This window comes from Sinocyclocheilus grahami, unplaced genomic scaffold, assembly GCF_001515645.1.
Source record: "Sinocyclocheilus grahami isolate Dianchi unplaced genomic scaffold, SAMN03320097.WGS_v1.1 scaffold49.1, whole genome shotgun sequence".
NCBI lineage: Eukaryota > Metazoa > Chordata > Actinopteri > Cypriniformes > Cyprinidae > Sinocyclocheilus > Sinocyclocheilus grahami.
Genome location: NW_015505228.1, coordinates 1,946,252 through 1,960,005, shown reverse-complemented (window position 1 = coordinate 1,960,005; position 13,754 = coordinate 1,946,252). Strand labels below are relative to the sequence as shown.

The 13,754-nt window shown below is 35.9% G+C and overlaps 1 protein-coding gene across 1 annotated transcript in view; it reads left to right on the top strand.

Moving 5' to 3' along the window:
* c1ql1l2 (complement component 1, q subcomponent-like 1-like 2) overlaps positions 1–5,968 on the top strand; it is a 20,969-nt gene extending 15,001 nt beyond the window's left edge. Inside the window, exon 3 of the mRNA XM_016269131.1 lies at positions 4,072–5,968. Coding sequence (XP_016124617.1) covers positions 4,072–4,253 — 182 coding nt within the window. The 3' untranslated portion in view covers positions 4,254–5,968. The remainder of the gene's footprint in view (positions 1–4,071) is intronic.
* The last annotated feature ends 7,786 nt before the right edge of the window (positions 5,969–13,754 follow it).

Below are 13,754 nucleotides of genomic sequence, written 5' to 3'. Positions count from 1 at the left end.
GCTTATCCGGATTGTTCAAACCGACTTAAAACTAAAAGATTACGTTCTCTCACGTGAACTCATTCGGGAGTGGTGTTTTTCCACATATTCCCAACTTCTCAGCCTGCCCGCCTGAAGTTATGGTTGATTGCTCTTCGGCTGGATATCAACACACCCATTAACGTAAACTACGCAAGAGCGCGTACACACCTCACGCACCGGATGCCGTGCGCGCGCCCAAAGACAGTTGGACATAGTGGTGTATTACAGGTAAAAAATTATGTAAATATTGTTCAGTTTCTTGCACAAACCGATCGTTTCGTGTCTTAGGACATCAGTGTGTCGTCACGAGCCGCAGGGTTTAATTTGGATTTGTCTGTGCATGTTTTTTTTTACTCTCATAGATTTTGTTACCATTGCCATGCATTATACGACTGATAGACTGCAACGGTTGGAGTTAAAAATCATCATATGTGTTCTACTGAAGAAACAAAGTCACCTACATCTTGGATGCCCTGGGGGTACAAGCAGATAAACATCACATTTTCATTTTTGGGTGACCTATCCCTTTAAAGCAGTTTAAAAGATTTTAAGAATATAATATCAGAATCAGAAATATTTCATATTTAATAAACCTGGATATTCATACATTTCCGTGTAAGCATAGAGAAAAGTTCTGTGTTTATGTATCTGCAGATTGAGCTTGAGTAAATTGTATTCAGCAGCAGCTGGTCAAACCAGCACTCCACCACTACCCATTACACATCAGCACCGCAACCTCATGTGTCCCTCTACAGCCACCATACCACATCCATATCGCCTTGACCTCAGGGAATCCCCTCTGCCAGGATCTTTACAGGGTGTTCGTGTGGACGAATGAAATTAGACAGCTACACACGCACATGCATACCCGCAAACACTGGCCAACATTTCAATGGGACAGGTGGTGATATGTGCCTGGCTAATTAATCCAGCCATTTACTCAAGCAACACAAACATACTAAAACCTAGAGAGCTGCCTCGCTGCTCACCGTCTACATAAGCAGCTGAATCTCAAAGGCAGAGATTCCGCACAAATAGCTCCACACATGTATGACTCAAGCAGCCGATTTCAATAGATTTTGACCAAAGTACCTTTTTAAGGAAAGTCAGTTCACTCAGCGGCAATATTTGCAATGCCTCCAAGCAGCTATTTCAAGCATGCAAGACCAACCTATCTACTTGAATCAGGAAACACTTAAATCTCAAAACTGCTTGCCAAACTCACATTTAAATAACATATTTTGAATAAGCAACTAATTCTGACATAAAGTCACCCTTAATTAAAAAAAAAAAGCAAGAAAGGCACATATTTCAGTCCCAAGCACACGTCTCAGGTCACTGACTTTCTATAAAAAACCAAACTTCTAATGGCCGCAGAGACGCGATGACTTCACTAACAGCTAATTGGTTCTTTTGAGAATGCAGGACATTTTCCACCATACTGCGAGTCGACGGTGTCATTGAGGCTTATTTCATAGAAGCAACCTTTACATTTCAAAGATAGAAAATAGCCTTTGATATGAAACACAGCATATGAGCAATATAAAGGAATCCTCTTGTTATCTTTGCTTTGACATTAGCATGTTGCTAGCTAATGACACAATGCTTAGTGGTAAACTGGTACACATACTTTACACATACATTTACAAAAATCATGTATTTTTAATTTAACAACAACAACAAAAAAATCATTATCTGTACTTTGCATTATTGGTTGTAAAATATGTTTTCAACTAATTTACCTTTTTGAATGCATATTTTTCCACAAGTTCGTAAAGATACATGCAGTGATATCTTAAAATGTGGCTGAAATTTAATATAAAAAGAGGCCTTTCAAAAAATGAAAATTCTGGCATTATCCAAAACCTTTGACTTTAATTCTTGTGTGGAACAGAAAAATAGGTATTTTTAAAAACGTCTCAGTGTTTTTGATTCAGTCAGTTGGGTCCATTGTTGTTTTGAATCCCATTGACTTTCTCAGTATGAGGAAAAACAGTTCTTCAGAATATCTTTTTGTTTGTGTGTGTCCCACAGAATAAAGAAAGTCGTACATGTTTGGAATGACATGAACTACTGTGGGTGGCCTGTTAAAATTCCATTTTATACAAAATATTTAAAAAATGGATTTGTCAGAACGTGTAAATGCAACATGCTGCACAGAGTATGTGCATTTTACTTACGCAAAAGAAGCAAAGTGAATTCATTTCTGACCCTTCCCCTTCCAGAAACCCTCTTGCCTTTACAGTATATTTCTTACCAGTATTGCCAATGAGCGCAAGCCACATTGTGTGGGAGGGACACACATACACACTCCAACTCCGCCACACACACTGGTGTTGATTATAATAGTGTATCGGGGTTTGCTCTAACACCTCTGCCTACGGAGCTCTCCCTCGAGTCTGCAAAAACCTTTCAAACAGAACTCTTAATTAGATGGAACAGAGGTCATCTAGAACCAGATCACAAGGACACACAAATACACTCCCACACAAACACTTCCTTCCTTCCCTCTTTTTCTCTAATAAATAACATAGACATTAGCACTTATCAGAAGCTGAACTTTCTGTCTGATAATGAACTGGGAAAAAAAGTCGGCCTGTCACATTCATTGCTTTTAAAACACATTCACATTTCACAGCTTGTTGTGAGTGAGATCCAGGCAGTCAAGCCGTACGTATTCATGCGTTCACCACCAGCTCAAACGTTCATTCACCAGACAGATTACAGAAATCCTCAGCAATTTCCCCAACACTGTTGTGTGGTACTCGAACAAATCCACACATATTAAATCCATCTGTGTCTCAATCTTTTCCCGGCCCGCTCAGGTGAATGAGAACAGTTGTCATAAATTTGAAGCCAATCTGAATGTGTGTCAACGCTTGTGTGTTTTCATGCATCCTGGAGTCTTATGCGAGCTTATGTGTTGGTGGATATCCGATTCTTCCTGTTTAATGAGACAGATTTAACCTTCGCAGACGTTGCAGATTTTAAGTATCAGAGTCAGAAAAGGAGATCTCTCATAGCATGATTTGTCTTTAATACCTGGAGCAAGCTATCCATTAGCATTCCAATACATCCCAATGGCAGTTGCTTGGCTGGTGCAGGACCTATATGCAGTATGGCATTTAAATCTGTCATCTTTGCCAGTTTTGAGCCAATCACCTAAGATGTTACTCGCATAAATACTAGGGCTGTCAGTTTAACGCGGTAACTTAATTATTTAGTTATGAAAAAATAACACGATTAAAATATTTTAAACGCAGTTATCGCACTGGCCCCGCCCCCAGACCTGTACTTCATCTTACATTTCACACAGCTGACTGTTGACAAATATGATGCAGGGAAACAACCCCATAAACAAAGTTATGCGCTAAAATTCAAGATATTGGGGCAAAAATGCTCCTGTATGAGTTTTTGTCTCATATTTATCACATGATAAGAGATATCACACGAGCAGCGAGAGCAGTATCACACGAGTGCTGTTTTTGTCCCGAATATCACAAGTGCAAACGTGATTTTAGCCTATACAACAGTTCAGTAAATAAGTTGATATTGTGTTATATTTTAAACACAACATTGTCTGTTTTTGCTCAGTTTTGCCAACAAAAAAATTACCTATAAAGCCATAGCAGAACAGTTGTGCGTGGGTGAGGAACACAGCGGTGTTTCGTTTCTGACTGAATTTATGTTGAATCAAATGAAATATTTCTACTATTTGTAATGTCTACTTAATCCTTTCTCATTTAACACAAAATAGCTTTAAATAATCTTTTGGGGGTATTTTCACAGCCAAATGTAATTTGTGATTAATGACACATCAGATAATTAATTAGCCTACATTAAAAATTTTAATCGACTGACAGCCATAATAAACACTAGGCCTACTCATCTGAATAGACTAAGATGACTTTTGGATCTAGAGTTACAGCATCAGCCAACCATTAGGGTCTATCTGGAGCTTGCTAACTAGCTAAACCTTAACCAGCTGTGTCAGACAGACATTATTTTCTATTACTGATGCCCCTTGTTCGTTTTCTCTCTCTCTCGTGTAGGTGCGAGCCAGTGCGATCGCTCAAGATGCTGATCAGAACTATGACTACGCCTCAAACAGTGTGATTCTGCATCTAGACGCTGGCGATGAAGTCTACATCAAACTGGATGGTGGCAAAGCCCATGGGGGCAACAACAACAAATACAGCACATTCTCTGGCTTCATTCTTTACGCCGACTAAATGTGAGCGCAGAGGAAAAGCAGTTGGACAGAAAGAAATATAGCGAAAGGAAAGTGGAAGTGAAGGAAGGAGCATTTAACATCCCAGTGCTTTATTTGACCAGGATCTCTCCATTGCTTCAGCACACATTTTTACAGAAAGAGACTCAGTGGAAAGAGGGTTCAGTAGCTTCTCGTCGATTCACCTTATTGATTGATAAAAGACAAGGAAATAAAGTGAAAAAAGTGATGTTTTTCTCTTTCGGTTTTGGAAGGGCATTTTTTTCTTTCTTGTTCAAGACTCCAAGAGTGACTGGCAGAGATCTTTAACCTCATCCTCATGTGCTTTTCCTCAGTAAAACTCTTTTTGCCCACATATATCTAATGTTAAAAATATCCCTGACAACCTGTGGAAAAAAGTATTTTGCTTTTGAAGGATATGTGGATCTGATGACAACTTGTGTATTCATATAATTCTAACGCTTGTGTCCGATATCTCCTTACCTCTATATTGGACACAGCACCCCCTGTTGGCTATCGTTGGTAACTGGTTTGCATCTGCATTCATTCCGTATATGTTGTACTCTGTTGGGACTGCAGTAGCTGATGACCGGTGTGAATGAATGTTATTCCTTACAAGCACTTGATACTCAATTTAGACAACTGATACTCTGCTACTCTCGCGACTCCTTTCCTCCCCTGTCAATTAGCACTCGACCCTAATCTCGCTCCTCTCAGTCACTTTCTGCCCCTCCAGAAACACCAGATGACTTATAATAGTCTAAACTTTTTTTTTTTACGAAAGAGACGGCTTAAAGGATGCTGATGTTTTAGTGTTAGTTAACTTACTGTAGAATGAATGGAAAGCCTGTGATGAACACAAAAACGGGATATTTTTCTGAAGCTAAATTAAAAATATATATACAAAAAGTTCAAATGAAAACATAACAATAGAGTTTGGCAAAGATTCTGTGCTATTTTAAATTATAAAAACCACCCAGCCACACTATTACTACTTTATAGCAATTATTATTTATAATCTGAACATTACGGCGAAATTCAGACGTCAGACGTGATGGCTTAAAAAGTATTGATTTTGAAGAGGGCTGGAGGATGAGTTGAGGTGCTGTTGAGAGGCTTCACTTGTCACTCAATCATTCCTGCTAACAAATGCAACAACATGCAGTGCGAATATTTACACGGTAATATTTTATTCCGGTTGGACGAATGAATGTGAGAAAATGAGGTTTATTTGGAAGTGTGCACGTGCGTTTGTGAGTGTGAGCGTGTGTGTGTGTGTGTGTGTGTGTGTGTGTGTATCTGTACCAACACCACAGCATGAACTATATTTCGTCTTTGCCACATTATTGGTTTGAGAAATGTTCTATGCTTTAGCCGGTCAAAGATGTGATATAGAGCCAATGAGATTGCATCAGACACGTTTAGCTAAGCCTCTACAGAGAAGATATAAAAGAAACAATAAAGCTGTAAATTAAATAAATCTATGCTATGTTTGTCAGTCCTACTCTATCTTTTGGAAATGTTGAATAAATTTAAATAACAAATGGGATTTTTGGAGTCGTTTGTGCTGTAATGATTTTTTGTTCAATGCGAGAAAACAGTTTTTGGGAAACAGAAACCCATTTGCATAAATCTTCCTATTTATCTAATACCTCACATAATAGGCTATTTAATGTATGCTTTAGTCATTTCAAATTGCATCAGAATAAATAGGAAGGCAACGAAGATTCACGTTTGTGCCTCTGCTTCTTTTCCATCCACAGATTTCTTCCTCCCATCTCTCTATTTTTATCTCGTACCTGTCACCTGGCCTTACTCACAAAAGCACATAGGGAAAAAACACAGCTGTAGACTTAACAAAAGCTTTCATTAAGTGTGCCTCATTGCTTGATTCACGTTGTCACCTCTGTTGCATCTCAGGACATTTTCTTCCAGAGGACACATTCAAACAGCCAGGGCTGGTGTTCAGAGCAGTCACTCCCACTGAGACAGGAGAAAGAGAGAGAGATGTTGGCAGATATTTGCAAAATACATCACATCAAGTGATATTCTGAGAGGGTTTTAAATGAAGGTGCAGTTCTGCTCCTAAGCTGACGGCAACTGCAAGGTTTACCTTTTAAAAAAATAATAAAAGGCATCATAAAAACATTGCAGGGTTTTTTATATTCCACAAGACAACTGATTGTAAAGATATCATCTTGTTCAAAAGTTTACATGCATGAGTTTTTGTTTTGTCCTGAGCAGAGAAGGTGCCTACTGTTCTTAAGAAAAATCCTCCAAATACTGCAAGTCTCTCGTTATGTTTTGCACATTTGAATTTTTTCATTTAATGGCTATATGATACTGAGATCCAGATTTGCCAGACATTACAAAATATTTAGAAAGGCATTCAGAGGGTATAAACTAAGTCTGAAAAAGAAAAAAAAAGTGTAAATTAAATTATCTTTTTATTGTGAAGTATATTAAAAATATTTATGGAGCTTCTTCAGGGTAGTACTACATTTTAAAATAAAAAAAGTTATTTTATACAATTTCATGAAAATGATTTATATAATTTAATTTTAAAGAATTTTATTGTCATAGCTTTTTAATTTTGATCTCTTTAGAATAAAAACATCTACGCAGCTTATTTTGCAAGGGGAATGTGAACTCGGCAGAAGCATTGTAAATCATGAAATCTTTTCATTAAAATAGTTCATGACGTAAACTGAGATCGCAAATACCCCAACCAGATAATCTCAATTCCCATGTTTAATTCCAGCATTTTTTTTCTACAACTGACATTGTTGTCTTGTTTCTTTCAGTTTCCCCGCTCTGGTCCTCTTGTGTGCTGAGAGTCTTTTCTCATTCTAAACTCTCTTTACTGAACATCAGCATAGACGCCTGACAATATCATGGGTCAGAAGATCCTTTTATTTTCCCTCCATTTCTCTCTCTCTGAACGAAACGGCGCTATTCACACACACCATGTACTTGGGCATCTCTAGGGAGCCGCTGGAATACAAGATAAAACAACAGCAACAGACATCCTGTGCTCCTCTCTTCCTTCATGAGCTCTAACCTTCCAGAGATCGACACCTCCAGACTATTGCCCTGGGATCTGTCCTGCTCCAAACTGCCATCAAAGAGCTTCTGAGTTTAGTCTGATCACAGAGCAGTTTAAAGACTGTCAGACAGACAGCAATCCAGCTCAGAGGAATTCAGCACACCTGTTTGACAGGAACTGAAGCATTCACTGATTTCCAGCTTCCACACAGGAAGTGATGCTGTATCAAAATAGTTTACTTTCAGTTTTACACAATATTCTAATAATAGCTCAATAACAATTCCAACAATGGTTATATTTCTATTATTTAAAATATTTTTTAAATGCTATTAATTATTAATATTACTATTAGTTATATTTCCATTATACACTGTATTTATAAACAAGAAGAAACATTCATAATACATAAAAAAAAATGATGTTTTGAACATTTAAACAACTTTCAGAAATACAATTTTTATTACAGTTTCAAAATGATGAAATGTAATGTTCCCCTGACATTTGCATAACCAAGATCTGGTTTGCATAACATTGCATACCAAACCAAGACCTTCTCATAACATGGTAACACTTTATAATAACTTTCATGAATAAATCATTAACAAAATATAGCCTAATGCTTAACAGATTATCAGTTAATACATATTCACATAGCTAGCAATATGAGATAATATGCTTGTTAATGTTAACTAATGTTCTTATTAAAAATTATCTAATGTTTAACATATTATTTAAGGTAAATGGAAATGCTTACCAATGTCATTAAACGTTCAATTCATCTGATCGTGCACTTTTTAAAAGAATCTTCAAATGATTTTGACAGATGGTTAACAATGATTAAAAGCTTCTTTAATAAAAAATTCTTAATCATTAACAAACATTATATAATGCTTTACTGATCAGTAGTTAATGTTTACAAAAGTCGTTACACTTTCAATTCATATGATCATACACTTTTTAAAAATCTACAAATGATTTTAAAAGAATTTACACAATGATTACAAGTTTATTTGTTAATGTACTTTTGAATGAGTTTATTTGTTAATGTACTTTTGAATTCTAAAAAATGTCATTAAACTTCAGTTCACATATGACTTAATGCTCTTTTTTTATACATTTTTACAAATGTGAAAACAAAAATAACAATTAGTAATTTTAAGCACTTCACAAACTCTCCATGTTAACATATTATTCATTAAATCACAGTCAGTAAAGGTCATATATTTGGTCTTTGTTTGTTGTGTAGACTTTTACTATTTTCACTGCTTAACATATATCGTTGATGAATTATTTGTTTGTTTTTGCAGTACCCGATCTAAAGTGGAAACTCGTCAGCTATAAATGTTCATAAATGTCTACTAATCATTAGTACCCTTATGAGCAGTCATGTCAATGGCTAAATGTGTCCCAAACGACCTGAATTCAACATATTTTAACATCTTTACATATCATTTATTAATCGGTTGTTCATGTTTTTGCAGTACCCAACCTAAAGTTGAAATTATTCATCATTTGTAAATGTAAAATGGCATATGGCTTATGTTATTGTTGGCCAATCATTATTATATAAAAAGGTGGTGTTGTATAATAATTATTTTACTAAATAAATGGTAACACTTTACAATAAGGTTCATTAGTTAACATTAGTTAACTACTTTAGTTAACATGAACTAAGCATGAACAATACTTCTACAGCATTTATTAATCTTAGTTAATGTTAATTTCAACAGTTACTACTGCATTATTAAAATCAAAGGTTGTGCTTGTTAATATTAGTTAATGCGCTGTGAATTAGCATGAACTAACTATGAACAACTGTATTTTCATTAACTAACATTAACAAAGATGAATAAATACTGTAATAAATGTATTTTTCATTGTTTGTTCGTGTTAGTTAATACATTAACTAACATTAACTAATGGAACCTTATTGTAAAGTGTTACCAAATAAATAAACAAACAAACCAATAAACAACATTAAATACCGATTAGAGTTAAATCAATTCAGAAAAAAATAAAAATGAATTATGAACACTTATTTTTGTATGAATGTTGCAGTTGACCGAATCAGAATCAAGTATTCCAATGAGCTGGACTGTGGAGCGCAGACCCAGCACAATGTGAAAAATCCAGCAGATCTTCAGGGAAGAAGCTCAGATTGGAAAGCCATGAATGTTCACAAGTGGTCCATGATAAAAAAATAAACTACAACAATGGTCTCAAACAATCCTGCAGCCTAGAGGGAACTTCTAATGTACTTAGACTGATTCTCAAGTGCAAACCTTCAGGCATCCTTTCATATGAACAGATGGAGGTTTATCTCTGGGAGATAATCTAAGGGCTGACGAGGCAGACAAAAGGGGAAATGATAATTGTGTGTGTGCATGTGTGATAGGAAAGGTGTTGTTGTGTCTGTATGAGTGTGTATGTTTTGTTTAAAGGCCACCGCATCACTGAGGGAGACTCACAGAGCCATCTGCCCAATTAGGCAATGCACCGGCCGCAACTCACTTCTTCAATTACCACACGGATCTCAAACACACACACACACACACACACACACACACACCTGCATAGGGTCAACAGGAGAGGGAACAGCATCCACAAATATATTTGTGTGTATTCCAGCACAGACACACATACATTAGTGACTTTCTGATTCAAAGGTCAAAGTCACACAAGTCGAAGGCTCCTAATGTCAAGAAGTCACTGGTTTCCATGATGATGGCTGAAGTTTGGTCATCAATTTCTTGCTAGCTGAAAAGGCCACAGTGTCCTGACATGCTGGTTAGTTAAAGATCTACTGAATCCTTCTTAATAAATGTATGTGTGTGTGAGCCTAAAATAAATTAAGCACACGAGACATAGATTCATCTCCTGATATTCAACACTTTTAAACACATTTTCAAGAAATTTGCACCTTTAAAGTTCAGTGTATTTAATATAGGCTACTAAAGTAACTTTCCAACTGCTGGCAAAGGTAAATATTAATGCAATCTTTGTGTAATATTAGGAAGCTGTATTTATAGAGCTTAGATATTAACTGACATTTCACGAGGGAGAATCTTATGACAATAAACAGCTGATTGGCCAAGACTCTGCATTACATCATTCTCAAATATTCCTGTTCCAACCATTTCCCAAAAGAAATCTCTTATGCTTAAATGTTATTTGACTAATGAAGAACATTTCTATTTAATATGCTGCATTTTAAAATGTAATTTATTCCTATGATGGCAAAGCTGAATTGTCAAAAGCCATTACTCCAGTCTTTAGTGTCACATAATTCTTCAGAAATCATTCTAATATACCGATTTGCTGCTCAAGAAAAATATAATCTTCTTCTTCTTCAAAACAGTTTTGCGGCTTAATATTTTTGAGGAAACCATGATACGTTTTTTAGGAATCTTTTGAAAAATAAATATTTTGTAACTATAAATGTCCTTACTGTCACTTTTCTTCTATTTAATTCATCTTTGCTGAATAAAAGTTTTCATTTCTTTCAATGCATAATACATATCCACGTATACACACACAATACATAATGTATATGTATTATAAATAACACACTATATATAGCACTCCTGACAGTGCAAGTTGTTCCAAACGAATACATTTTGTCAAATGAAGTGAACTTCTACAGATACAACTCTGTTGAGTGTGTCGGGAGCAGTGAACACTGTAGACGGGAACACGGTTTGGGTGATGAATACTCTTACAATGCACTCCATTGAAAACATGAACGAAAAAGAGACAGATAAACAGAGAGAGAGATCCAGTGCTGTGACTATGAGTGTCATACATCCGCTCCACACACCTCCTGAACCCAATGTGATTATGGCACTTCCCTCTGTAAACACACTGATAACCACAAAAGCAGAAGTGTTTGCCTCTGGCTTCCTGACGGATGGGTCATCACAAAAGCATTCATCTGTATTTGGGCACCACCAAGCAAGGCATCATAGATCACAGCAGCGCTGCACAAACATGTTTCCGGCTACTAGAATGAGAGGGGAATCCAGCGGTATTAATAATTTGTCTTAATTGATAGTCAAATGTGTTGATTATGCCGTTTTCCTAGCAGATTGCAGGATCTGAATTGTATTTTTAATAAAGCTAATCCACACTTAATCCATTTTTTTTTATTATGAAGCTACTGTGCCAAAAAAAAAATCCTGTGACATGGGAGTTGAACTAGATTCAGTGTAACACAGAAGCCAGGTTTATGCTCTTGATGCAACATAGGCTCATTGGAAAAATGTACAATTCACTGCAGTTTCCATTTGAAATGAACACTAGAGATAGTAAAACACCAACAACTTTTATTCCTTTTCACACAAATTATGATTAGCAGATAATCAGTTAATGAAGACTAATTTTCACCAGATCCTTGCACAATACTGTTATCACCCAAAAACGTCAACTAACGTTATAAAATGCAAGTCATGTTTATATGTTTTGGAGAAAACTGAACATGATTTTTTAGTGCTACTCACTGGATATTTCACATTGAAACAGTCGCAAAACATACAAGAAGCAGCGTTAAAGGCGTCACAGGAACGTATTTTTCATGAGCCTGGATTGCTGTTATTTGTGTCCGACAACTCCATCCATTTCTCAATAACCTACTGTTAATTTCATTCATTGGCTCTTTTGTGTTTCATTAGCGTATCTGTGTTCAGGCAACAAAGAACAGCAACCCCACACAAAGGCCTAATATTCAGTTTGACCCTAGTTTGATTTGATTTGACATTACTAGAGTGCAAGCAATTATGAACTTTTGCCTGTTTGTAGCATTTCTGGCTGGCTGCAAAGGGACAAGCCTGATGTCTTTACCCTGCTGCTCGGCCGTGTACTAGTCATGTTTATATGTTTTGGAGAAAACTGAACATGATTTTTTAGTGCTACTCACTGGATATTTCACATTGAAACAGTCGCAAAACATACAAGAAGCAGCGTTAAAGGCGTCACAGGAACGTATTTTTCATGAGCCTGGATTGCTGTTATTTGTGTCCAACAACTCCATCCATTTCTCAATAACCTACTGTTAATTTCATTAATTGGCTCTTTTGTGTTTCATTAGCGTATCTGTGTTCAGGCAACAAAGAACAGCAACCCCACACAAAGGCCTAATATTCAGTTTGACCCTAGTTTGATTTGATTTGACATTACTAGAGTGCAAGCAATTATGAACTTTTGCCTGTTTTGTAGCATTTCTGGCTGGCTGCAAAGGGACAAGCCTGATGTCTTTACCCTGCTGCTCGGCCGTGTACGCTCTTAATGGAGGTCAACATCAAATACGACCTCTCAGCATCCGTGCCTAATGAAAACAAGTGTGTGCGTGAGTGTTTGAAGTGCGTGAAAGTCCTATCACACGCCATAATCCAAGCACATCCTGAATTCCGCATGCACTGTCAACAGACTTAAGCAGAGTGCACACAATCCACTGAAGGAGAAAAGGGCAGCCTCTGACTTTGATAAAGGCCAGCCTTATCTCGCTCTCTGCTTCTCTTTCTCTTGCCTTCTCATTCACGTTTGTACATGTTGCCCTTAATCTTGCTGTTACACAATGGCATCCACAGACCCATGTGATTATGCATGATGGCAGTTTAATGCCAAGGAGATCAAGCATTTCATACAAAAATATGTATGAACTTCTTCTAAGAGGTTGTGTTAAAAGTTATGTCATAATCATGAAGATTTCAAAATGAGCTATTTTGTCTTGGTGGACAAAAAAAAAGGTTTGGCTGGTTAGCAAGCCCCTGCTGGTAGATGCTGTAACTACACCAAGTGGTTCCAAAAATCATCGTTTTCCATTGGCAGATTTGGAAAATTAGCAGTATATTCTGACTAAATACTTTTTTTTTTTTTTTTGCAAGCAACATACTCTACTATTAAAGAGACATCCTATATGCTCACAATTGTGCAATTATATGATCAAAAATACAGTAAAACCAGAAATATTATTATAATTTAAGATAACTGTTTTAAAATTAATTCCTGTGATGGTAAAGCAAAATTCAGCATCATTACTCCACTCTTCAGTGTCACATGATCCTTCAGAAAACGTTCTAATATACTTATTTGCTGCTTAAATATATAATATGCTTATAATATAATATAATATAATATAATATGCAATTATATGATCAAAAATACAGTAAAACCAGAAATATTATTATAATTTAAGATAACTGTTTTAAAATTAATTCCTGTGATGGTAAAGCAAAATTCAGCATCATTACTCCACTCTTCAGTGTCACATGATCCTTCAGAAAACGTTCTAATATACTTATTTGCTGCTTAAATATATAATATGCTTATAATATAATATAATATAATATAATATAATATAATATAATATAATATAATATAATATAATATAATATAATATAATATAATATAATATAATATAATATAATATAATATAATATAATATAATATAATATAATATAA